The 27,313-nt window shown below is 44.3% G+C and overlaps 2 protein-coding genes across 3 annotated transcripts in view; both read left to right on the top strand.

Annotated features, from left to right (window-relative positions):
* Positions 1-20,933, top strand: part of LOC145655087 (myosin-IIIa-like) — a 26,529-nt gene extending 5,596 nt beyond the window's left edge. The window contains exons 7-23 of the mRNA XM_081708870.1: positions 115-213; positions 323-440; positions 2,037-2,163; positions 3,870-4,080; positions 5,349-5,496; positions 7,061-7,214; positions 13,507-13,595; positions 14,290-14,419; positions 15,395-15,451; positions 16,056-16,141; positions 17,564-17,644; positions 17,988-18,193; positions 18,575-18,686; positions 18,985-19,147; positions 19,632-19,718; positions 19,810-19,930; positions 20,025-20,933. Coding sequence (XP_081564996.1) covers positions 115-213; positions 323-440; positions 2,037-2,163; positions 3,870-4,080; positions 5,349-5,496; positions 7,061-7,214; positions 13,507-13,595; positions 14,290-14,419; positions 15,395-15,451; positions 16,056-16,141; positions 17,564-17,644; positions 17,988-18,193; positions 18,575-18,686; positions 18,985-19,147; positions 19,632-19,718; positions 19,810-19,930; positions 20,025-20,805 — 2,770 coding nt within the window. The 3' untranslated portion in view covers positions 20,806-20,933. The remainder of the gene's footprint in view (positions 1-114; positions 214-322; positions 441-2,036; positions 2,164-3,869; positions 4,081-5,348; positions 5,497-7,060; positions 7,215-13,506; positions 13,596-14,289; positions 14,420-15,394; positions 15,452-16,055; positions 16,142-17,563; positions 17,645-17,987; positions 18,194-18,574; positions 18,687-18,984; positions 19,148-19,631; positions 19,719-19,809; positions 19,931-20,024) is intronic.
* On the top strand, positions 20,812-27,313 carry LOC145655088 (myosin-IIIa-like). 2 transcript variants are annotated; one of them, XM_081708871.1, is made up of 6 exons: positions 20,812-20,933; positions 21,357-21,504; positions 23,466-23,557; positions 23,675-23,715; positions 25,187-25,378; positions 25,636-27,312. In XM_081708871.1, the coding sequence occupies exons 2-6, from the start codon at positions 21,393-21,395 to the stop codon at positions 25,748-25,750; spliced, it is 552 nt and encodes a 183-aa protein (XP_081564997.1). In that variant the 5' UTR covers positions 20,812-20,933; positions 21,357-21,392; the 3' UTR covers positions 25,751-27,312. The 2 variants fall into 2 exon arrangements, with proteins under 2 accessions (XP_081564997.1, XP_081564998.1); XM_081708872.1 differs by lacking the exons at positions 20,812-20,933; positions 21,357-21,504 and adding an exon at positions 21,517-21,811 and having other exon boundaries at positions 25,636-27,313.

Below are 27,313 nucleotides of genomic sequence, written 5' to 3'. Positions count from 1 at the left end.
CGGGGCCTCCAGGACTGAAGCCGTGAAGTACTAATAATTTTTTTTTAAAAGGATTCAGTATTGATCTCATAAGTAACACTGCTGTGTTTCTGTGCTGTTCTCATGCTTTGTCAGTGGAGAGCGTAATTTCCACATTTTCTACTACATCTACGCTGGCCTGGCAGAGAGAAAGAAACTTGCCCACTACAAGCTGTCTGAAAATAAAACTCCAAGGTAGAGTCCCACGGATCACTATACTCTCTGATCTTTTAATAGCTTCCCTGTGCTCCTAACACACCAAAGTCCCCTTTGTTTGGTTTCTGTTGTTTTTTTGCCGCTCCAGGTACCTGCAGAACGACGAAGCCCTCAAGCCCGTAGCCGACATCGTGGGCAGCACAGCGTACAGGGAGCAGTTTGAGGCAGTGGAGCAGTGTTTTAAAGTGATTGGTTTCACCCTCGAGGTACAGCATCGTATCACCTTAAAGAACAACCCAAAGGCAGTTGGCTCTATGCCAAGTAGCTGTCAGTCAGTGTTAGTCTGATTAGTATTTTAGGTCAAATATTATATAATTATTATTATTTTAAGTTTATCTCTCTGTAAGTGTGTATATATACACATATGTATAAAACAAACCCTTCCAGTGGGTTGTCATCTTTTTTTCCCTCAAACCTGGGCTTTCTACTAGAGGCCTGGGAGTTTGAGGGTGTGGTGCAGTATTTTTTCAGTTCCTAAGATTTCATTCTTCTGTCGTCGCTCCTGGTGTCCGTTTGAGCCGCCTTGAGCTGTTGTGTTAGCCACATTCTCTCTATTTCCTCTTTCGGGTTCTGGTATTTTTCCACCTTTCCATCTTCTTTCCTTTGACACATTCATTACCACTGCTGTTTTCTGCGTCTTTTCTGCATCCCGCTGCATGCAGTGTGGGACATCGGGGTCTTCATTTATCCATATATATTATCCTTTACCAGCGGCCTGGGAGTTTGTGGATCCTGTGTAGTATCTTAGCTGTTCCCTGGACCGGCCTGAGGAACACTTTATTTATATAAATATATAAATATACTGGCTCCTCCTACTCCTAACGCACTTTGCTCACACAGCTGATGAAGGTCTTCTGTCTGAAACGTTCTGTTTCTTTGTGTAGCTTACTACAATGTTGAATATCTCTACATCCTTTACTACAGTACACTGCAGTTACTCACCTATTTGGGCTGGCTGCATATGAATGTGAAAGTATTGCATTTGTGTTCAGTGGTCAGAACATGGACTCTGCTCTGAGCTGGGGGGTGTTAACATTGGCATTAGCATGAGGTGTGGTGCGTATGCATCCCTGAAGTGCAGAGCCCATGGTCTCTCTGGACTGTCCTCTCATAAACTGAATATAATGCATTGCAGATGCCTTTTGTATTCAAAACGCTGCTTCTAATGCAAGATTTGTGTTGTATTTAAGCAGCATTATTGTCCTTGCTGGCAGACGTAGAATGTCCCTCAAACATAACTGACATAAATGATATAATTAAGCAAGCAACCGTGTGAAGTAGCAGAGACAGGGAAATGTACACTGATCACTAGAATGTGTATCGTCTCCTGAAATGCCAGGTCGGTTCTCTGCGGTATCCGTGACATGATGGTAAATGGCATGCACTGGCTTCATCCAATGGAAAAAACGGTCCTAGGAGTACTGCACACCGATCTGGAACATTTGCAGGAATATTCAGGACAGGCCGTCCAGCAGGGAATCTCAAATTCACAGTCCAAAAATGTTAAGAATCCCAAATGAAATACACAGTTGCTAACCAGACAGGATGTTTGGTTCATTTGAAAATGTATAAATGAAAAGGACATTTAATGTGGTTTATTTCATTAATATTTCTTATACATCATCATTTATGTATGCTATGATTTATTACTGAGGCCTCTCACAGTTCATTGGTAAACACACAGGAGCAGAAAATCTTTTTGTTTTGCAGTTTCTTCTGTCGTTTTCATGATCTCTTGTTTAGTTTTTGAATGGTAGGGATTCATAACTAACGTGTGTTTATCTTTAACCTTGTCTCCACAGGAACTGGGGAGTGTGTATAGCATTCTGGCAGCCATCTTAAATGCTGGTGACATTGAATTCACCTCAGTGGCTTCAGAGCATCAAACTGACAAGAGCCACGTTACTAACATGCCTATGCTGGAAAGCGGTGAGTGAACCTGGTGTTAGCATGTTAGCATGCTAGTGCGGCAAAACAGAACTATTGCTTTCAGCTCTGTCCATGGGGTATTCAAAGACAGCTTTTTTTTTTATCAGTTTGGTGAGCTTCCTTGTTTCTTTGGCCTGTATGCTGACAGCATTTCTAAACGCAGATTGGTAGATCGCCAACATTTTTTCTGCATTAAATTGCATTAAAGGATGCAAGCTTCCTCAGAAAATGGAGTAGGCTCATCCCTTCCCTGAGCGCAGGCTCTGTGTTAACCTTCCAGTCCAGCTCGTTGTTGAGATGCACACCGAGAGTTTTGTAGATGTCAACCTGCTTGACATTCTCTGCTATGACATTTATTGGTCTGGCTGTAGTCGTCCTGAAGTTGAATATCATCTCCTTGGTCTTGGTCAAAGTGAGAAAGAAGATGGTTCTTCCAACACCGTTTAGCAAATGTTGTTAGGAAGTTGCAATACTTCTCTTCCTGTCCATGATGCATCTGACCACCACAGTCATCAGAGAAGTGGAGTGGTTGAGGATTGGTGGAGATATAGATTTATGTTCTCTGGTTGTTCAGACAACAACCTGTTTGAACTTTGGAAATGTGGTGGAAAGTGATAATGTGATTTAAATCACCAGAGTTTACCCGAAAAGTAAAGTGTTCAGGCATCAAGTCTTAAATCGCATGAAAACCAAGTGGATGACATCACATGTGACTTCTACATCAACTAACGGTGGGATGTAAGCAGTGTCCACAATGGCAAACATCAGTTTCTATGGCAGATAATATGGATATAATTCCAGCATTCAGTGGTTCAACTTCTGGCACCTGTGATGTTCCTTCTCCATAACATACACTATATTACACCATCTGTTGTTCACTAACGGTGATTTTCCTCCATCTTTTCTCTTACTGTTCGGTCTCACTTCCATGTCTTTACTTCCTGTCTGAAAGCTGGGAATGGAAGTGTTTAAGTCTGGAATATCCTCACAAAGTCATTAAGAGTTCCCTGTACTCTCTCTGGATCTTGATCAGTGTGCCAAGTTCGTCCATCTTACTGATGATGATGATGATGGAGGAAATGAAGGGTTTAGATCATCACCTCTTTGCATTCTTTTTAGTCCAGCTCTGCATCCTCTGTGCGTTTCTTCAGTTCTTTAGAAGTGCTAAGCCATGTGCAGGACAGCTGCACACTCGCGTGTGCCAGCAACTGCTAATGGTTGGAAGTGGAACTGCATTCTCTTTGGTTCGATGTATTCTGAGCCTCTCTGTGGTTTGACATATCACGAACCTCTCACTGTTTTACTGGGTTCTTCCTAAAGGCCACAAAGCCACGCAGCACACATCACATTGGGCTGCGTTAAAACTAAGCGAATCCAGTAGAACATTCCAGTAAGCCAGTAATTTCCAGTAATTTTTTAAAATACCAAGCAAAGAACTTGGAAGCATGTACTTGTCTGAAAAACCATTTGGGGAGCTCAAGCCAACAATATAAAGCAGTGCCTCCACACCAAGCTTGCAGCAAGCAAGCTAGAAGATTAAACACCTGGCACCCTACACTTGTACTGAGTGACCTAAGTCTGGTTGGAGAACTTACCATAAAAGGGAATATAAATAGCTTATGTAGTGCTGCTGTCTTTGTGTGTGTGTGTGTGTGTGTGTGTGTGTGTGTGTGTGTGTGTGTGTGTGTATGTGTGCTCCTTCCCAGCTGCTTCACTGCTGTGTATCCATCCAGATGAGCTGCAGGAGGCGCTGACCTCTCACTGCGTGGTGACTCGGGGCGAGACCATCGTCCGTCCCAACACTGTCGAGAAAGCCTCGGAGGTGCGGGATGCCATGGGCAAGGCCCTCTATGGACGCCTCTTCAGCTGGATAGTGAACCGTATCAACTCCCTGTTGAGACCAGACAGCCACCCTGGGTGAGAGCCAATGAGGGAAAGAAGAAGAAAGACAGGCAGAGCTGGAGAAAGCGTGAGACAAAGAGAGAGCCAGATAGAGAGCTGGAGAAAGCGTGAGACAAAGAGAGAGCCAGACAGAGAGCTGGAGAAAGCGTGAGACAAAGAGAGAGCCAGACAGAGAGCTGGAGAAAGCGTGAGACAAAGAGAAAGCCAGACAGAGAGCTGGAGAAAGCGTGAGACAAAGAGAGAGCCAGACAGAGAGCTGGAGAAAGCGTGAGACAAAGAGAGAGCCAGATAGAGAGCTGGAGAAAGCGTGAGACAAAGAGAGAGCCAGACAGAGAGCTGGAGAAAGCGTGAGACAAAGAGAAAGCCAGACAGAGAGCTGGACAAAGCGTGACACAAAGAGAGAGCCAGACAGAGAGCTGGAGAAAGTGTGAGACTAAGGGAGAGCCAGACAGAGAGCTGGAGAAAACATGAGACAAAGAGGGAGCCAGACAGAGAGCTGGAGAAAGCGTGAGACAAAGAGAAAGCCAGACAGAGAGCTGGAGAAAGCGTGAGACAAAGAGAGAGCCAGACAGAGAGCTGGAGAAAGCGTGAGACAAAGAGAAAGCCAGACAGAGAGCTGGAGAAAGCGTGAGACAAAGAGGGAGCCAGACAAAGAGCTGGAGAAAGCGTGAGACAAAGAGGGAGCCAGACAAAGAGCTGGAGAAAGCGTGAGACAAAGAGAGAGCCAGACAGAGAGCTGGACAAAGCGTGACACAAAGAGAGAGCCAGACAGAGAGCTGGAGAAAGTGTGAGACTAAGGGAGAGCCAGACAGAGAGCTGGAGAAAACGTGAGACAAAGAGAGAGCCAGACAGAGAGCTGGAGAAAGCGTGAGACAAAGAGAGAGCCAGACAGAGAGCTGGACAAAGCGTGACACAAAGAGAGAGCCAGACAGAGAGCTGGAGAAAGCGTGAGACAAAGCACAATAAGAAAGATGTGAGGTGAAAGAAAAGATGAGAAGGTGTCATAAAACTATAAATTATGATTATTAGTTTTGTTGGGGTGAATGATGGGAAAAGGGGGGGTGAAGGTGAGTAGCCTCTTTTTAAAGAAGCCATCACATGATCGTGCAGAACATTCCTCTTCTCCTCTAAAGTTCTTAACAGGGCCACATAAAGGCTGATTAATGGCGCCAGTGCGTTCCTGCCGAGTGCGATAATGATTTTTCATAAACCATCCTATTAACCTTCCACCAGGTCTTTTATCCTTCCCAAATCACGCCTGCCACGCTCTCCGTCCGCTGTAGGGGGGAAAACAAGGACCTGAACGTTGGCATCCTGGACATCTTCGGCTTCGAGAACTTCAAGCGGAATTCTTTTGAGCAGCTCTGTATTAACATTGCCAACGAGCAGATTCAGTTCTACTTCATCCAGCATATGTTCGCCTGGGAACAGGTAGTCCCCTCATACCACTGCTCTGTATAGAGCTGTCTCCTCTCAGTCTGAGTAATGCACGAGTTTTTCTCTATGGCTTGTGGGAGCGTTTATACAAGCCCCCCACCTCCGCTGAGCTAAATTATTTCCATCTAAATGATGATTATGGATCATCCGTTATCCCGGCATGTCGGGGGAGGGGAGTGAAAGGGAGAATGCACAATTATTTCTACTCAGGAGTGGAGGGTGAGCCAGAGACCTTGTAGCGGGAGAAGTTTGAACTCTCATGGGACCCGGGTAGATTAGGCTAAATAAAAGAATTTAGGAGAAGGAGGAACACAAGCTACACTTCTCTGAGCACCGTCCACGTGACTGTTTACTGGACAGCGACCCTTGGCTCATGTGTAAATGTGTACCAGTAGCATTGCTGAAAACATACCAGCTTCCGTGGGTTTTGCTGGCTCCATGGTGAACACACAGCTCATGACTTTACCCTGCCCTGCAGAACCTATGCTGTTCTCAAATGCATCTGTTTTGGCATCCCCTTCTCCCAAGATACTTATTTTAGCAATTGTTCTACTGTGCAAAAATAAATAAATAAAGTCCTTGTGTGCTGAGTGACTTTACCCCAGGCTAAATGTTCTTCTCCAGAAATTAGATTGCTTAGACGTGTGTGAAAGTATGTGTATATATGCTTCAAGGTGTATGTCTTGTCATCGGGGGTGCTCAATGGTTAAGGTATTTGACTTGTACTCAGAAGGTTGCTGGTTCAAGTCCCACCACTGCCACTTTTCAGCCTCTAAGCAAGACCCTTAACCTTCATTTGCTCAAGTTAATTGTAAGTCACTGTGGATAAAAGCATCAGCTAAATGCTGTAATTGTAAATGTTTGGGACATGGTTACCTGGAGATTAGATGTGGCACACATCTGCTCCTGGGCTTGTGGCTTTTGCATGCCAGTGTTCAGAGTTTAGCTGCAGTAAAGGACTGAGTCATAGTGAAACCAACCAAACACACAAACACTAGATTCCACATTCATCATAAGAAAGATGTATAATTTAAATCTCATTTTTAATGACCTATACTAATTGCTTACACAGTTTCATTATCTGATGATAATGAAAATTACTGACTCCAACTTACATAACAGACGCTTCCAGACATTCTGTCTGACTCCTTCCCTCCAACTCACAGACCCTTCCCTCAACATACTGACTCCTCCCCTCCAACTCACAGACCCTTCCCTCAACACACTGACTCCTCCCCTTCAACTCACAGACCCTTCCCTCAACACACTGACTCCTCCCCTCCAACTCACAGACCCTTTCCCCTTACACTCTGACTCCTCCCCTCCAACTCAGAGACCCTTCCTTCAACACACTGACTCCTCCCCTCCAACTCAGAGACCCTTCCCTCAACACACTGACTCCTCCCCTCCAACTCAGAGACCCTTCCCTTAACACACTGACTCCTCCCCTCCAACTCACAGACCCTTCCCCCTTACACTCTGACTCCTCCCTTCCAACTCATTGACCCTTCCCGTGATGTACTGACACACACCCCATCCCCGTCCCCCCACTGTGTAGGATGAGTACCTGAATGAGAACATAGATGCCCGTCTCATCGAGTATGAGGACAACCGTCCACTTCTGGACCTCTTCCTACAGAAGCCCGTGGGTATGCTGGCACTGCTGGACGAGGAGAGCAGATTCCCCCAGGCCACTGACCAGACCCTTGTTGGCAAGTTACACACACACACACACACACACACACACACACACACACACACACACACACACACACACACACACACACACACATACATACACACACACACACACACACACAAACATACATACACAAATACACCCACACATCTACACTGGTGTATGTCACTAGCAGTCCTGAATCTCTGCATTGCAGTGTACTTGATGCTGTGTTTGTCAAGGTTATTAGTAATCACTGACACTGTGCTTGTCAAAGTTATTAGTAAACACTGACACTGTGCTTGTCAAGGTTATTAGTAAACATTGACATTGTGTTTGTCAAGGTTATTAGTAAACACAGACAGTACTTCTCCAGATTATTAGTAAACACTGACACTGTATTTGTCAAGATTATTAGTAAACACTGTATTTGTCAAGGTTATTAGGAAACACTGACAATGTGTTTGTCAAGATTATTAGTAAACATTGACACTGTGTTTGTCAAGGTTATTAGTAAACACTTGCATAGTATTTGTCAAGGTTATTAGTAAACAATGACACTGTGTCAAGGTTACTAGTAAACACTGACATTGTATTTGTGAAGGTTATTAGTAAACAATGACAATGTATTTGTTATGGTTATTAGTAAACACTGACACCATATATACCAAAGTTATTAGTAAACACTGACACTGTACTTTTCAAAGTTATTAAGAAACACTGACATTGTATTTGTCAAGATTATTAGTAAACACTGACACTGTGTTTGTCAAGGTTATTAGTAAACACAGACACTGTACTTTTCCAGATTATTAGGAAACACTGACACTGTATTTGTCAAGGTTATTGGTAAATACTGACATTGTCAAGGTTATTGGTAAATACTGACATTGTATTTGTCAAGGTTATTAGTAAACAATGACAATGTATTTGTCATGGTTATTAGTAAACACTGACACTGTGTTTGTCAAGGTTATTAGTAAACACAGACAGTACTTCTCCAGATTATTAGTAAACACAGACACTGTATTTTCAAGGTTATTAGTAAACAATGACAATGTATTTGTCATGGTTCTTAGTAAACACTGACACTGTGTTTGACAAGGTTATTAGTAAATAATGACAATGTATTTGTCATGGTTATTAGTAAACACTGACACTGTGTTTGTCAAGGTTATTAGTGAACACAGACACTGTACTTTTCCAGATTATTAGGAAACACTGACACTGTATTTGTCAATGTTACTAGTAAACACTGATACTGTGTTTGTCAAGGTTATTAGTAAACACTTGCATAGTATTTGTCAAGGTTATTAGGAAACACTTGCATAGTATTTGTCAAGGTTATTAGTAAACACTGACATTATATTTGTAAAAGTTATTAGTAAACAACAATGTATTTGTCATGGTTATTAGTAAACGCTGACACCATGTATACCAAAGTTATTAGTAAACACTGACACTGTACTTTTCCAGATTATTAGGAAACACTGACACTGTATTTGTCAATGTTACTAGTAAACACTTGCATAGTATTTGTCAAGGTTATTAGTAAACACTTGCATAGTATTTGTCAAGGTTATTAGGAAACACTTGTATAGTATTTGTCAAGGTTATTAGTAAACACTGACATTATATTTGTAAAAGTTATTAGTAAACAACAATGTATTTGTCATGGTTATTAGTAAACGCTGACACCATGTATACCAAAGTTATTAGTAAACACTGACACTGTATTTGTCAAGGTTATTAGTAAATACTGACATTGTATTTGTCAAGGTTATTAGTAAACACTTGCAAAGTATTTCTCAGGGTTATTAGGAAACACTGACATTGTATTTGTCAAGGTTATTAGTAAACACTGACACTGCATTTTCAAGGTTATTAGTAAACACTGACACTGTGCTTGTCAAGGTTATTAGTAAACACTGACATTGTGTTTGTCAAGGTTATTAGTAAACACTGACATTGTATTTGTCAAGGTTATTAGTAAACACTGGCACTGCATTTTAAAGGTTATTAGTAAACACTGACACTGTGCTTGTCAAGGTTATTAGTAAACACTGACATTGTATTTGTCAAGGTTATTAGTAAACACATAACCTTGACAAATACAATGTCAGTGTTTACTAATAACCTTGACAAATACAATGTCAGTGTTTACTAATAACCTTGACAAGCACAGTGTCAGTGTTTACTAATAACCTTTAAAATGCAGTGTCAGTGTTTACTAATAACCTTGACAAATACAATGTCAGTGTTTACTAATAACCTTGACAAATACAATGTCATAGTAAACACTTGCATAGTATTTCTCAAGGTTATTAGTAAACACTGACATTGTATTTGTCACAGCTATTAGTAAACACTGACACTATGTTTGTCAAGGTTATTAGTAAACACAGACACTGTACTTTTCCAGATTATTAGGAAACACTGACACTGTATTTGTCAAGGTTATTAGTAAACACTGACACTGTATTTGTCAAGGTTATTAGTAAACACTGACACTGTATTTGTCAAGGTTATTAGTAAACACTGACACCATGTTTGTCAAAGTTATTAGTAAACATTGACACTGGCCACATTTACATTTACATTTACGGCATTTAGTAGACACTCTTATCCAGAGCGACTTACAAAAGTGCTTTGTCATTTACTCATAGAATATATCCTAGTACAGTACAGTAGGTTAGAATCAAGCACACCAATGAGAATACTGTAGAATACAGGGATGAATGCTGATACCTAGAAGTGCAAAATACATAAGGTCTATCTTAAACAATGATAAGTGCTATAAACAATAAGTGCTAGAGTTTGTTAAACAACATAAACAATACCCTACATTAAGTACTAATTTAGTCAATCAATATGGGAGCAGTGTCAGTTGTCCTTTAAATATTCTGCAAATAAATGGATCTTCAGTCTACGTTTGAAACCTGCAAGGGACTCTGCTGTCCAGACAGCAAGTGGGAGTTCATTCCACCATCTTGGAGCCAGGACAGAAAATAATCTAGATGCTTGTCATCCATGAGACCTGAAGCAAGGTATTTCAAGCCGAGCCGTACTTGAGGTTTGAAGTACTCGAGGTACAGAACCGGCTTTGACCTTTGACCTCATGTATGAAGGGGCTGGTCCATTTTTGGCTTTGTAGGCAAGCATCAAGGTTTTAAATCTGATGCGTGCAGCTACAGGGAGCCAATGAAGGGAGCGCAGCAGCGGAGTAACGTGTGAACTTCGGAAGATTAAAGACCAGTCATGCTGCTGCATTCTGGACAGGTTGTAGAGGTTTGATGGCTTTGTAGGCAAGCATCAAGGTTTTAAATCTGGTACGTGCAGCTACTGGAAGCCAATGCAGGAAGTAACGTGTGAACTTCGGAAGATTGAAGACCAGTCATGCTGCTGCATTCTGGACAAGTTGTAAAGGTTTGATGGCTCTTAGAGGAAGACCAGCAAGTAGCGAGTTGCAGTAGTCTAGCTTTGAGCTCACAAGAGACTGCAGAGGCACCTGGGTAGCTTCCTGTGAGAGAAAGGGTCGAATCCTTCGTATGTTACAAAGGAGGAATCTGCAAGACTGGGTTAGATTAGAAACATGGGTTGAGAATGACAACTGGTTGTCCAAAGTTACGCCCAGGTTATGGGCCGCTTCGGATGGTGATACAAGGGAGTTCTCAAAGGAAACAGTGAGGTCATGGTAAGGGTTGGGAGTACCTGGGATGACCAGAAGCTCAGTTTTACTGGGGTTGAGCTTCAAGTGGTGGGCTGTCATCCATGACGCCATGTCAGTCAAGCATGCCGAGATACGTCTGGAGACCTGCGTGTCAGATGGTGGAAAATAAAGAAATAATTGAGTGTCATCAGCATAGCAGTGGTAGGAGAAACCATGAGAAGCTATTACATCACCAACAGAATGAGTATACAAAGAGAAGAGAACGGAGCCTAATACTGAGCCTTGTGGAACACCAGTGGAGAGTCTACATGGTTTGTATGTGGATCCTCTCCATGTCACCTGATAGGACTGTCCATCCAGATAGGACTGAAACCATCTCCAAGCAGAGCCAGTCACACCAAACCTGGAAAGAACAGAGAGAAGAATGTTGTGGTTCACTGTGTCAAAGGCTGCTGAAAGGTCTAGAAGAATCAAAACAGATGACTGTTTGGCAGCTTTAGCGGCATGAAGTTTCTCAAACACTGCTATGAGGGCCGTTTCTGTAGAATGTGCTGGTTTGTAGCCAGACTGATTGGGATCATGCAGTTGGTTCTGGGTGAGAAAAAGAGACAATTGATTATGAACTGCTCGTTCAAGGGCTTTTGAGAAAAAGAGAGAAGTAATACCGGTCTGTAGTTGGTAACGCTGGAGCTGTCAAGTATGGCCTTCTTGAGGATTGGTACCACCCTGGCGGTTTTGAAAGCAGTAGGCATGTATCCAGAAGATAAGGAGTTGTTGATGATAGAGTTGAAAGGAAGCAGATCTCTTGCGATTGTCTGGAACAGAGCAGAAGGAATTGGATCCAGCGGACATGTAGTCGGATTGCTGGAAGTCAGCAGTTGAAGAATTTCATCTGTGGAGAGAGGAGAAAAAGAAGTCAAGAGTTGGATGTTGGGGAATGTTGGTTGGAGGAGTGGGAACAGAGGAAAAGGACTGGTGGATTGCTGCAACCTTCTCCTCAAAGAAGGTGGTGAAATCCTCCGGAGTAAGAGATGAGGAAGGAGGGGGAGGATTAAGGAGAGAAGAAAAAATAGTGAAGAGCTTGTGTGGGTCAGATGCTGATGATTCAAATTTCTCTCTGTAGTAGGATGACCTTGCAGATGTTTGCAGATGGTCACTGGTCAGGAATGCTCTTTGTACCACAGAAGTGCTTCAACTTTAGTGTTCTTAGGGGAACTGGGCCCAATGGGGAAAATCAAACTTCATAAAACTATTGATACATTTACGTTTCATATTTACATCATTTGGCAGAAGTCCTTGTCCAGAGTGACTTACATAAGTGCTTTGTAGTCTCAAACAATAACATATCCTTTTGCTGGTATAAATAGGGTTGTGTCAAAACATACCCTCAGGGTAAAGCAATGAAGAAGTCAGAAAAAGGGCAGGTTGTGTGAGTTTTTTTTGTTTTGTTATTGCATATTTAAGTGTTCGGTCATGAGGTGAGAGGTCAGTCTTCCCCCCGGATGCCAGGACAGAGAAGAGTCTTGATTTGTGCCTTTAGGTATGTGGGAGCTGATCCAGTTGTCTTTGCAGGTGAGTGTCAGTGTTTTGGTCCTGATGGGAACACAGCAGGGAGGTGGTGTGGGAGAGATTAAAAACAAGGTGTTCGGCTACATGCTGAATGAGCTGCAGGGGTCCGTGGGAACCGCGGTGGGGGGTGGGGGGTCCGCCAGGAGAGAGGAGCAGTAGTTCACTAGATGGTAAGAGTCTGAATGGACACATGACCGCATTACCATGTAGGGAAATGGCTGAATTCTCACGAAGCTGTATAGGAGGGGTCAGCGTGAGTGAGTCCAGTTAGCAACGTGCGTGTAGAATAACAGTCGCTTGTCCAGAATGAACTAGAATTAGAGAATTAGTCACGTGTCCCGCTAGCTGGGGTCAGATCCCAAGGTCTATCTCCAGCGATACAGCAGCTCAGCTTGCTGAGATTCCGCCTCCATGACGAGGCGTCTGCGAGGCCTGCCAAGATGGGAGCAGAAGCCTGAGTGCTGAAGGGTGGAAAGCAGAACATGTTATGGACACTAAAATGTGTATTCGCACAACCCAATTTTTATCCGAGAGTCCCTGAGGACTCTTGGAACAGATTGGCTAACAAACACTGCTGTTGGAAGATTGCGTGAAATCAAGCAGGTGAATGGTTAACCTGGCTCGTTGTAACCCACCTGACGCCGACCCATGAGCTGAATGGCAGTAAAAAGCAGAGAAAATACAGTGCAGTACAATACAGGGGGATTCTACAAGGAATGGCAACCACTGACCTGCCTGTCCCTCTGCATAAGACAGACACACACACACAGTCGCATCAGTTATCGTGTTGTATTGCACTGTCAGCTACAGAGCACTGTGCGGGTGTCACATGTCCAAGAATCCCCATGTCTGACACACATGTGACATACGAATTCATACATATGTAAAGTAACACATAAAGGGAACGTTTCCTCTAACATTAATGGCCAGGCCGCATCAACCACTGAATGCTCTGGCCCAACTGTGTGAACAGACGTATGAATGCATAGATCTGTGCATCAGTGAATGAACATGTGTGTATTAATGAACTAAAGATTTATGAACTGCATTTCAATGAAAACATCTGTTTGTTTGGTTTTTAATTCAGAAAAATTTGAGGACAATCTGAAGTCTAAAAGTTTCTGGAGACCAAAGAGGGTTGATCTTGTGTTTGGAATCACTCACTATGCTGGAAAGGTACCAGCTGGATTCCGTTAAATCAAACTAAAAGGGCTGTAGTACACGCACGTGTGTGTGCGTGCGTGTGTGGTGTGTGTGTGGTGTGTGTGTGTGTACGTGCATATGTGTTTGTGCGTGTGTGTGTGTGGTGTGTGTGCGTGTGTGGTGTGTGTGTGAGTGTGTGTGTGTGTGTGTGTGTGTGTGTGTGTGTGTGTGTGTGTGTGTGGTGTGTGTGTGCATGCATGTGTGTTTGTGCGTGTGTGTGTGTGGTGTGTGTGTGTTTGTGCGTGTGTGTGTGTGAGTGTGTGTGTGTGTGTGTGGTGTGTGTGTGTGTACATGCATATGTGTTTGTGCGTGTGTGTGTGTGGTGTGTGTGCGTGTGTGGTGTGTGTGTGAGTGTGTGTGTGTGTGTGTGTGTGGTGTGTGTGGTGTGTGTGTGAGTGTGGTGTGTGTGTGGTGTGTGTGTGCATGCATGTGTGTTTGTGTGTGTGTGCATGCATGTGTGTTTGTGCGTGTGTGTGTGTGTGTGTGTGTGTGTGTGTGTGTGTGTGTGTGTGTGTGTGGTGTGTGCGTGTGCATGCATGTGTCTTTGTGCGTGTTTGTGCGTGCATGTGAGAGAGAGCGAGAGAGATCAGTTATGTGTAAGCACATGCATATGTATGTAACATGAATCTTGCTAGCTGTCCTGAATGAATCTGTACGTGTTTGTCAGGTAATCTATAATGCCACCGGCTTCCTGGCCAAGAACCGGGACACTCTGGCTGCCGACATCGTCCTGCTCCTGAGGTCCTCGGAGAATGACCTTGTCCGTAGACTTGTGACCCACCCACTCACCAAAACGGGTACGTGTGTAATGATCCTGACAGCTCTTCACTGCTCCTGGAATTCAGGCCATTACATATTGCATGGTTTCAGCTAATTTTGCTGTTCACACAATTCAATCCATATGATTGCTCATTGTGATTTTATTGTATTTAGATCAATTCCTGTACACAAAGCTTTCCGTCAATGAAATCCATTATCCATAGAATGACTTCATCTATAGAGTTAATTAGTTTCACCTTACAGAATGACTCTGTCAATAAACGCTGTTAGTTTTAAGAAGCTACACGCCATGCTGTACTTTGTTTGGTCGCTGCACCTCTTCTCTCACCTGAACGGACACTGTGCCTTAGCTGTACTACGGCTGTGTATTCCGTATTCCGGGAGTGTATTCCGTATTATGGCTGTGTATACTGTATTATGGGTGTGTATTCCGTATTATGGGTGTGTATACTGTATTATGGGTGTGTATTCCGTATTATGGGTGTGTATTCCGTATTACGGGTGTGTATTCCGTATTATGGGTGTGTATTCCGTATTCCGGGAGTGTATTCCGTATTATGGGTGTGTATTCTGTATTATGGGTGTGTATTCCGTATTATGGGTGTGTATACTGTATTATGGGTGTGTATTCCGTATTATGGGTGTGTATTCCGTATTACGGGTGTGTATTCCGTATTATGGGTGTGTATTCTGTATTATGGGTGTGTATTCCGTATTATGGGTGTGTATTCCGTATTATGGGTGTGTATTCTGTATTATGGGTGTGTATTCCGTATTATGGGTGTGTATACCGTATTATGGGTGTGTATTCCGTATTATGGGTGTGTATTCTGTATTATGGGTGTGTATACTGTATTACGGGTGTGTATTCCGTATTACGGGTGTGTATTCCGTATTATGGGTGTGTATTCCGTATTACGGGTGTGTATTCTGTTGGCGTTTGCTGTGTGAAGATGAGCCAGAAACAAATGGGTCCCTCCCCCTCCTTCTAGTACACCAGCTGCTTGTCACTGGCCAACCGTTCATGGTGAAAAGCTGGCCCCTGCCCAGTGAGTACCTCGCCCAGGCCGGACAGGAGGCCAAGCCAATCAAATCCACCAGGGAGCATGAGCGATTGTGAATGAAGCCCTGTCTGGGGTTACGCTGTGTCTTTATGGGCTCTGCAGGCATGCTGTAGGCTACTGGTAGCTAAGCGCTTTCAGGTGTGCAGGAAATGCTGGTCTGAGAATCAATCCCACTTTTAGCTCTCTCATTCTTTCTGGTGCTGTGTTTCATTCTCTCCTGTTATCTCCCTCTCTCTCTCCTTCTCTCTCTCCTCCTCTCTCTCTCTCCCTCTCTCCCACTCTCTCTCCATCTGCCCTGCTTATTGAGATTTGCTATTGAACCACAGGTATCTGTAGTGATTTCTCTCAGTGATTATAGCTGTATTGTGTCCTGCTGACTGGTGGCGTCGGGATAGTCTTATCTAAAGGCCTTTCACCTCGGTGCCTTTGACACGGGCGTCCTTGAAACGGCCGGTAGACCTGCATGGACTCATTAGATGCATTCATCTCGGAGAACAGCATATATCTCGTATCGGGGACTTTCTGTCAGCTCAGCACTATACGCCTGCTTCACTGGCTCTCTGCTCCTAACTCCACTGTTCCTGTCCAGGTAATCTGGCTCACACCAAGGGCAAGTTACCCGGGCCAGGCCATCTGGGAACACGTACATCTCAGCACAGCATGAAGGTCTCCAAGGTGCTGCTCACCACACAGGCCACTAAATAAACACCTCACCTCTCTCAAACCTTTCTCTCCTTTTCACTTTCAGTTCTTCCCCTCTTCTGTCTTCCCCTCTTCCTGTCTGATTGATATTTCAAGCCCCCTCTCCACCACCCCCAAACCCCGCCTCCTTTTTGATCGTCTTGGTGAGTACAGTGGGAACGACCAGGTTTCTTAGAGGACGTGACACGTGTCTTTCCGCTGCACCCCTTGGGGCTCCAGGCGAAGTGCAGGTGGCCTGTTCTGCCTGCCTGTGTGTGTGTGTGTGTGTGTGTGTGTGTGTGTGTGTGTGTGTACACAAGCGTGCCCTTGTACCCATTCCTATCCCGTGTGCTGCCAGTGGTATGAAGGCCTACGGAAAAAAAATGCAATTTCCCAGTGTACATCTGGCATTTGCAAAGAAGACTGAATTGAGGTTGGAAATTAATTTTTCCGCATTTGAAGTGTGCATCTAGTTTACTGTGCTGGCGCACATGGCTACCACCTCACAGTTACTGTTTTGTAATGCTTACAGTTCAAAAAATGGTTTGTATCCTCTAAGCATTTGGCAGTAAAGGACCTTCTGAATCTAAGAGAAAATATTGATTGTACATTTAAATCTTTGCTGTCTGAAGTTCTGTGTCTGGAACTAATTGAGACTTCACACATATTGAAATGAACAGTCTTTGTGAATAGATTGTTATGCATTTGCATAGTGAGTCATTCTCTTTAGAAAGCTTACATCAGAGATCCTCCCCACTGTTTCTGTAGTGTAGATAAGGGCAGCTGCTCCAGTGTTTCCACTCCAAGCTTGCTGTGTGAGTGATGTAGTTTGTGGGAGTGATGTAGCATCGTGAATACCCAGAGGTTAGTGGGTGCTATGTTATGTGTGGTGTAGTTTTTACTAGAATACAGAAATCTCTGTGAAACGACACAAGAAAAGACCTACAACCTAAAGTTGAAAGAGGACAAAAACTAATTTCAATTTTTAAAAAAAAGTCAGAGAATCCATGGTGTTAATTTCAGTGACAGCAAGGGGCATGGTTTTCCAACACATATTTCGACCCATACTATGTTTTTCACATTTTGTTTTTTCTTTTCTAAATCTGCTCAGACTCTTGATCGGACACAGTGTTTGTGTGTTTACGCTGCTTGTTCGTGTGTCTCTTCTCAAGCATTAGAAAGTCACATTGAGTCACACATCCAGAGTTGGCTTCTGTTTCTCCGTACAGCTTCTCTCCCCAAAGGGGCACTAGACGCACCACATCCAGAAACATGCACTCGTATCAATGTCCTGTCCTGCTTTTTATTCTGCCTTGCTGTCGTAAGGACACGTGCATTCTCTCACCTTGCCCTTGAATCTACACATTTTCACCAGCGGTAGGTTTTCAGTGAGCTGAAAATGTCTTGTCTTGGCAGGGGGACAGTGGAATTGGGAGCGTACGACACCCGAGAGAGACCACTAACATGAGGACTCAGACCGTAGCCTCCTACTTCAGAGTGAGAATTCTTTACTAAACTACCCTTTATTCTAATTATTTCAGTATTTATTTGAATTAAAGCAGCTTTAGGCCAGTTTGACAGTTCAGTGAACTAAGATGACATGAAATTCATCTTGTAATTGACATTAACTAAATACATTTTTTGTCACCTTTTCCAAATAATGAATCTTGATTAATTTTTTAAAAATTGAATTTATCTTGAATCAGTGGGTTTCAGCTTTAATTTACAGAAGCCTAGTTACGATACTTGTTCCAGACTAGTCTTTTATAAATATATCACAGAATACATTTGTGCCATCTTAGCAGTAACTTTCGACCCATGCCATCTTTGATTGGAGCAGTACTCGTTGATGGACCTGCTCTCTAAGATGGCAGCAGGACAGCCCCACTTTGTGCGCTGTATCAAACCCAACAATGATCGCCAGGCCCATAAGTTCGACAAGGAGAAGGTTCTGATCCAACTCTGCTATACGGGCGTTCTGGAGACTGCCAAGATCCGCCAGCAGGGCTACTCTCACCGGATCCTCTTTGGAAACTTCATCAAGAGGTGAGCGACACAGACACCGCAAGGCAAACACGTGCTCCGTCTCCGTAATCTGGACGTCTGGATCACAGGCACCAGAGGCTATTAATTAACACAGTTAATTACGACTGTGTTTACTACTGCGCTGTTCATTGCATACCCTTCTCTGTCCCACCTGGCTCAATTCCAAAAGGTGTTGATAAGCATCTGATTAGTGTTCTCATGTTAGGACAGAGAATGTACTAAACAGTACAGAGTAGGGGTCACTCCGGATTTGTGTGGGGGGAAAAGTGACATGGAATATCCTTCAATGAGCTTTTGTGAACACACACTACCTCAGAGAAGGATATTCCGGATATTCCGAAGTGCAGTTCCCGTTGCCAATAAGAACCCCTGTGTCTACAGGTACTACATCCTGGCATTTCCAGCAAACAAGGAGCCGGCTGTGAGCCCTGAGACATGCATGGCTGTTCTGGAGAAGGCAAAGCTGGAAAACTGGGTTCTAGGGAAAACCAAGGTTCACAGGCCCATCCGTACATGCTGTAGATCAGAGACACTTTTAAAATCGTGTCCGGTTCCAAATGCAGAGTTGCTTAAACCTCTGCGCTTTCATCTACTACAGACAACATCCAGATGTTGGTGACATCTGTCTGCCAATCTCGTCTGGCGAAAATACGTTAAAAACCACTAGAAGCTGCTCAGAATGAAATAGCACCAGCACATGTGCAGTTCAATAGATAGATTTAAGCAAACCTAAGTGCCAGAGAATCGAGCCACATCTGTGTTTGCTGTCTATCGCTGTTGCTGTGTTTCAGGTCTTTCTGAAGTACTACCACATGGAGCAACTGAACCTGATGATCAGACAGACCCTGGTCTGGACCATTCAGGTGCAGGCGTGCGTGCGGGGCTGGCTGGCCTTCCGACGCTTCCAGAAGGTTCTGGAGAAAAGAGAGCAAAGCGCTGTGGTACTGCAGTCGGGTGAGGGCTCTGTGTGGCCGACTGCCTCCCAGTCCAGGGAATGCACTTGACGTACTGCATTTAGTGAACGTAATCGTGAATGTAATTTAGCTTTACAGATCAGAGTTAGAAATTTTAAAGCTATTTGTGCTTATTTTGAATTTTGAGTTTTTCTTGATGACTTATGCTGATTGTGCTCAATACTCAAACCTGGAGGATCTGATTGATTGTTTGTTTGTTTTCTCGGACCAACATGAGACACATTTATAGTTATGTAACATTTTAACTTTTGGATCAGTATAAACAGTTCAGGATAGTAGATGTTCTTCAACCATCGTTCCCATTCAAAGAAGCAATAAAATCGTTTGTGACGTGAAGGTGTCCCACTAACACACCTCTCCTGTGAGAGTTTTTTATTCTTTTCTCCATTCTCCTCCCTACAACTCCTGTTGTAGGACATAGCAGGCATAAATAGCACTTAGCATCTTCTGTCTTCGTCTTCCAGCATACAGAGGACACAAAGTGAGAAGACAGGTTGCCGATGATAAAAGCAAAGCCAAGACGGAAATCACCTTGATCCAGTTTCAAGCTGGTAAGAACGGTATTTCCACCCAACAAAACTCTGTAACCACACCTGGCATCAAAAGTGCGTCCTCACAAAAGTTCTTCTCCCCTGCATGCAGGGTGCCGAGGCTATCTGGCAAGGAAACGGTACCAGGAGTTACTGGACGAGAAGAAGACAGCAGTGGTCCGGATCCAGGCACCATACAGTGGACAAAGAGAGAAGACTTTCAAAGAGAAGAAGTGTGCAGCTTCACTTACGACATGCATCTCAGTGGAATAAACTATTATTAAAATATCAGTGGCCCACTAACACACCTGCACTGTTTCCTTTCAGGGAAGCCGCACAAAAGGAGAAAGGAGCGGAACGGGGAGACGTAAGGGAGGAGACGTCGCCAAGGGCAGGGGAGGACGGGCACCAGGAATGGAACAAGAAGCTGGCTATAGACAAGCTTGGCAGTCCTTCGACAGGCCCCGGAGAAAATTCCGAGGAACTTGGCGTCCAGGCTGAGGAAGAGCTGGAAGGAAAAGCAGTGGAGGAAGGAGACTCGGAGCAAGAGTCGAAAGCCGCCACTGTCCTCCAGAGCAACTTCCGAGGGCACAAAGAACGCAAGAGGCTCCAGGAAGAAGGAAAGCTTCCAACCCGGGAGAACAGGGCCACCTGTTCCCCATCGGAAGAAACGGAGTCGGCTCTGGTGTGCTCAGTGGTGGAGGAGCCGGCGGAGATGGGGGAGGGGCCTACTGGGGAGGGTGTGGGGGAGGGGGACGAGGACCAAGCAGCCAGCTTCCTGCAGAGCAACTTCCGAGGCCACAGAGAGAGGAAGCAGCTCCGAGCGCAGCAAGAAGGAAACAGGGAGAGGGAGGAAGACCTGGACATCACGGACATCCAGGCCAAGGATGAGGAGGGGCGCGACGAAGAGCAAGCGGCTCTGAAGATCCAGAGCAACTTCAGAGGGTACAAGGGCAGGAAGAACCTTAAGGACACAACACGCAGAGAGGAAGAGGAAGTAGAGAGGTTTTCCCAACAGGTGACGACCCCAGACACGTCAAGCTCAGAGCAGTCTGTCAGACACCTAGAGCTCTATATCCAGGACCAGATCATCACAGCTAGAACCTGATGACCTCCAGAAGGTTCAGATCTAGAAAATGGAACCAGAGAAACTAACATTGTACCAGAGGAAGCATGTTCAGGTCATGGCGCTGTTGGACCCAGACCCAAGGCACTTAAGCCCAGAAACACATTCTGGTTAGCGACATCACCCATACAAAATAAAAGGCAAAATAAATCTCTGGTCAGTGAGTAATGTCCAGTGTCTGTGGTAGCTCAGAAGTTAAGGTACTTGACTAGTAATTGGAAAATTGTCAGTTCAAGTCCCACCACCTGTAAGTTGCTACTGTTGGGTCCCTGAGCAAGACCCTTAACTTTCAACTTCTCAAGTTGTATTCAATCATGATTGTAAGTTGCTTTGGATAAACGCATCAGTGAAATGTCCAAGATTTTTTTTTTTTCCAGAAACGAGGAACTGTAACAATAGTGCAACTCTTGAGTACTCGTCTTAACATGCATCACTCCAGGGGATCCAGCAAGCTAACTGGTGTCAGCTGTTCTGACACACAACACGCTTTCCTTTCAGTGCCTGTGACGTTTTGCCTTTGTGCTTCTGTCCAGATAAGCAGCCTCTCTGAGGACTACCTGGCACTGCAGATGAAGCTGAATGCCATAATACAGGCGCGCCAGATCGACCCCACCTGCAACGGCGTGTTTGTAAACGGGCTGGCCCTGAGCGCTCGCGCGGGCCCCCGGCTGCAGCAGTCAGGTGAAGCCATGCACCACAGCCACGTCTCACACGCAAGTCACGCAATTTTCTTTTTTATCATTTCCTCCATCTGAATTCCTTGTATAGTCATTAGCAGAAACAAAAACGTCGACACAAATTCATCTCGACACACGGCTGAGAGAACAGCAGCCCTATTTCTTCCCAGTCTGCTGTAACAAATGCATCTTTTCACCCCACCCTGTCTCTCTTGTCTGATATCTGATGGTATCGGAGGGTTGCTGGGTCGCATGCCAAACGCAGGAGAGCTGCAGGACAAGACGACTTGTCAGAAAGTTCCCTGCTCTGCGTAGGTCTGCTGAACTATTGTTCATTTGATTCCTTCAGACGATACATCGAATTGCTTTGGGAAGACGAGACTGATAAAGGAGATGTGTGTGCGTGAGCGTGTGTGTGTGTGTGTGTGTGTGTTAGACAAGTTCATTTGCGCTTGTTGGGCTCATCCACTGTGCCATTACACATTTTGTTCTCAGACATTTTATTAGGCATGCAGGAGACACGATGATTGTGTCAGGAGTGACTAGTGTTGCACTCTGCGCCGATGTTTCTCTGTGATCAGCACAGTTTCCGTGCTGAAGCCAATCTCCATGTCCGTCCTTTAACGCACATGCTGGTACAGAATTAAATTTCCCAAGCTGCTAGCAGGATGCATGGAAGTTTCTAATGTCAGTCTGACCTTCCTGATTGTCTGTTATGATGTGTAATGTATTGAATTGTAATGGACTGGAAGTTGCATACAGTATAATTCCTCAACTGAAATAATTAAAAAAAAAAAGAAAATTAGGTGTTAATTTATCATAGTTATGAGATGTCCTGTGAAAAGGTCTAGCTGAATATTAATAAAAATAAACAATGATAATCAGGTTTTATTACTGTTGTTTTCCCTGAGAAATGCAAAGTGCCCTTTTGAATAGCAATCACATTTCTCTTTATACAAAAGGTCATTAAATGCTAATCACGTTTCATGATAAAGTGCTTGGGCAATTATGGCAAGCGTTAATATAAGAACCTTAAATTGGCTTTATTCCTCCGAGCAGCAGAGAATTATTGGTGACCTTTTGAGGGGAATGTCCAATAAATATGACAAACTTTCTCTTCTCATGTCCTAATGCCTGGCGGACATTGACTCTCTTGCGTCAGGGTAGACAGGACACACAGTAAAGCCGTGATGTTGCGCTAGCAGACTGACATCAGATCAAAGAACACATTAGTACCTTCTCTTCATGATGTCAGTAACCTAAAGGTAGGGTTTGATATAGAAATAATTAAAAAGACCTTACACACACACACACACACACACACACACACACACACACACACATAGTGATGATACACTCAATAAATAACACACTCAAAAACAGACACACTCACACACTCACAAAGCTTTATGAAGAGTTGACCAGAACTTAGTGCGTGGTGGTAACAGATTCCACGGTCTGATAAAGCTCTGGATGAAACTGGGAATGAAAAGGTTAAGCGATATCACTGGGCTAAGCGGTCCTGACAGGGTGTCTGGATGAGGGCGTCAGGTTCAGGGATTTGCTCAGATGCTCCAGTGCAAATATTTGCCTCATTTTTCAGTCACGTTTGAGCACTGACCCCCAACAGATAAGGCTATGGGATGTGAAATAACAGGGTTCCCCAGCAGGGGCCATGAGGCAACAGGGTTCCTCAGCAGGGGCCGTGAGGCAACAGGGTTCCCCAGCAGGGGCTGTGAGGTAATAGGGTTTCTCAGCAGGGGCTGTGAGACCACAGGGTTTTCTAGCTGTGACCCACTCGCTCTCCTGTCTGGTTTAAGGATATTTAGGCACAGCACACTATTTGCCTAAAAAGGTTTTGGGAAACTAGTCCCCAGTTCAGGTTAGTGTCTTACCCAAAGACAAAAATTACAGCATTACCATGGTATTTTTGGCCTGATGTGTTTTGTCCCCTGTCCTCCACAGCTGATACAAAACAACCACGGACACCTCGCCGATCCCAGAAGCCAAAGACGCTGAACACACCGGAGGACTCAACCTACTACAACATCATCCATGTGGGCTCACACTTTCAGTCAATAATGCAACGCTGCCAGCACTAATTTCTTCCGCGCTTCCCTTGTGTGTTTGCCCTGCAGTAAATCGGCGGTCTGCCTCTCTTTTTATTTTCACAGCGGTCCGTAAAAGACGGCAAGAAGAGACTACGGAAACAGAGGTAATGGAACTGGCGTCATGTCACAGAGATGTCGCTCACTCCACGTACTAAGGGCTTGGAATATCAGAAAGACGAAGCTTGACACAGTGGGAGAGGGAGTTCGGTATCAGTGGCCTGGAACACTTATTAGAACTGCTTGGAAACAAAAAATATGTGGTATAACACAAAAAAGTCTCCACAGATGTAAAGTTTAGTTAATGGTCCAATATACATAGCTTTGTAGTTTATTCACAATCTGGAACAAGGGCTGCTTTAAGTGTATCTAGAATTTACTGAGTGTGAAAATGACTCTGTAGTAATAGTCCGTCATTTTTAGAGGAGTTTTTATTGGGGTTATTTTGTCTTGACTGTAGTGTTTGCTTTTTACCGTCGTGGTTCCACCATGCGGTTAAACTGTGGACGTCAAATCATCTTTTGTACTCTTGAGGAAAACCAAGTTTTTCTGCTGTAATCTGACAAATTGTTTACAGTACGCATTGTGTATACATGATATAGTTTCAAATTATTCAAATGTCACGAAGTTAGATAACAAAAGCTTATTTTTGTGGCTGATGTCCTTGTTCAGTCTCATTTGAATATTGGGTTGGGGTGAACCAGGTCATCGGGAGCAGGAAAGAAAAACAGGAAACAGAAAAACACACACACACACACACACACGCACACACATGCACACACACACACACACACATACACATACACATACACTCACACACACACATACACACATTCACACACACACTCATACAGCAAAACATATTAGGTGCAATCATTTTGAGGTGTATAATAATGGGGACGGACAGCAGCCATTTACATGCATCATTAAAAATGAGAAGGTCAGCAAAAGTTCTACCAGCTCTGCGCCTGTCAGAACCACAGTGGCAAGGGGAGAGAAAGACAGACAGGTGAGAGAGAGAGACAGAGAGACAGACAGGGAGAGAGTGTTTGTAGTGGTAGTAGTGAGGGAGAAGGGGGATAACGAGCATGTCCACCCCTGCGCTGGACACTATGACCGTGTCTGAGTGATATACGGTTGATTTAGAGCTGGATAAAAAGGCAGGCGCACTGGGGCATGTCAGCCATATATTTGATCCTTTTCCATTACATAACTAATAACGGCCCGACACCAAGAGAAAGCCACAGAAGGGGAATCCCTACTAGACCCCATAGCTGGGTGTCCAAGCTACTCTCAGGAGCTTCAAGCATGAGCTGGGCCTGTTAGCAGTGAGACCTGCTCCCACGCGACGAGCTCCGACCTGGCGCTCCATCGTCTCCATTGTCTGCGGCCAGGTTATTAGCGTGCCATGGACAGCAGTCGCACTGCTTAAGGCTGAGACAAACAGCTCTGTATGAGACTCGCAGGCTCGCTAATGCTAAAGCTAGTGCTGCAAGTGGGATTTCAAACAGCTGCTGTTTAGCACAGCTGTGGTGGCATCATAACGACTCCTGCATGTTTTCTGGCTTCACTCACCAGTCCAAAGAAGCTCCTGGACATGGATGATGACTACTACCAGGCTCTGAGCAGCAGCGATTCCGCAAGCTGCCTGCCAGGCAAGACACGGGCGTCTGCTGAGCTGGGGGTCCCTGGAGACAGGAGGCGGTCCACAGAGAGAACCCTGTCTGACGTCCCAAGGACAGAGAACCCCAAGCCCTTGAAAGAAAACAGGTGAGCAAGCTAAAATTCCCATGTATATGAGCAAGGCACACACATGCATGCATACACTCCCCCCCACACACACACAAACACATAGACTTGCATGCATTCCATCTGACCTGCCCAAATGTTTCTATATTGCGTGAAATGCTCGGAAACAGTGATGTATGAGGCGGAGCAGGTGATGCCCCATGCTTTTCCTTCCTACCCCCGCACGTCTCTGGTCCTGCCCGCCCAGCTGAGTGCAATCTGTTCTGCTCTGTCCGCAGACACTCTTTTCCCAGAATACCCTCTACAGAGAGCCAAAGCGAGGACAACCCGTACGACTACAGGAAGCTGCTGAGAAAGACCTCGCAGCGAGGACGGCTGATCAAGCAACACTAGACTCGCTGACCTCTCGCTGCACACCGCACTGGCCGAGGCTGGCCTGATGCGCTGCCTGATACAAGCAGCATGGACATTGTCTTGTCATTACGCACCTTTTTTTAAGGTTATTAAAAGCTTCAAATGTTAAATCGTAAAAGCATGTCTGTATAACTATGTGGATTTTTATCAGATTCGCAATCCCTCTTGGCAGTGGGTGCTTCTGTCTCACGGGGCGTGAGGCGCCAGACTGTAGATATCGAAGCCCTTTCAGAGTTACCAGCACCGAAAGAGTGGACACTACATGGTTAGAATCGTCAAAACTTTGCTACATTTTATCTACCTACCAAACTCCAGTTTAGCTTGAAACAAGTCTGGATACAGCAGAAGTGCAAATCTCCCAAATCTGCTACTCCCAAATCTTCACAAACCCCTAAAGGTCCTCTAAATGAGACCAGCCATCTGGATGGCTGTGTGACCCCTCAGCCAGCAACACAGCCACTAAGAGTGTATTCTCATGTCTGATGGGTACTGCACATTCAGCGTCCTCTCGTACACTAAACAGTTTTGGTTTTCATCCCCTGTTATTCTCTTAAAGGGCAGTTAACAAGTGTTCTTTACTTTGAATAATTTTCAAATAACATGTTTACATACAGGCACAGAAATAATGCAAATTTCAATATGACTAAATATATTCAGTGCTATTACTGGATAAATTATTACAAAAAAGAAATATTATTGTATATATATTCCAGTGTATAACCGTCGAAGAGATATTGTTATATATTGTTCCGACTATATCCTCTCCGGTTTTTTTCAGAATTATGTCACTTGTAATTTTCATCAGTTTTTGGTGTGTGTATATTGTTTCTGTTTTTTTTTTGTTTTGTTTTGTTTTTGTTTTTTTGTTTGTTTGTGGGTTTTTTGTAGAAGAACGCTGCGATTCTGCCATAATGTCTCTTCATTCCTGAACGAAGGATTAGACTTCTTACTGTTTTATTTCAATTATATGAAGAATTCTTATGAATGTTTTAGCGACTGCTCTCTCTCTCTCTCTCTCTCTCTCTCTCTCTCTCTCTCCCTCTCTCTCTCTCTCTGTGTGTGTTTTGCTTTTTAAAAAACATAAATTACTGAGAAACGTCAGTCGCCACTGCGTGTCTTTAAATTCTATCCATATGTATATAAGGAAAACAAATCATTTCGTTTAGGAATTAAAATGGAATTAAAATAGAGTTTCAATGCAAACGCGCGCCCGTGCGGATGTTTCTTTTTACGTTTAAAATATCCTCCCGTGCCAAATAGTTCACCTGTAATATTTTTTTTTTGCTGAACATATTCTAGATATATTTGTTTTTATTGTTTAAATGTAGGCCTTCGTTTCAACAGAGTTGCTGTAGGAGAACTACACAATCGGCCATGTCTGCAGACCCGTGAGCAACGAACTGACCACCGGTCTAAGATCGTTCCGATGAGTGCACGGTGCCACGCGTCCCCACCGTCTACGGGGCCCCTTGTTCGGTGGAGTGGATTTGCTTAAGAAATTAAAAAACTCAAAATGTTCGACACATCTAGCTTGGTCTTTCT

The sequence above is a fragment of the Electrophorus electricus genome, unplaced genomic scaffold (assembly GCF_041902795.1).
Source record: "Electrophorus electricus isolate QZ-2024a unplaced genomic scaffold, ASM4190279v1 Scaffold170, whole genome shotgun sequence".
In the NCBI taxonomy this organism is placed as follows: Eukaryota; Metazoa; Chordata; class Actinopteri; order Gymnotiformes; family Gymnotidae; genus Electrophorus; species Electrophorus electricus.
Note: the sequence above shows the minus strand (reverse complement) of the source record. Positions and strands in the feature narration are given on the sequence as shown.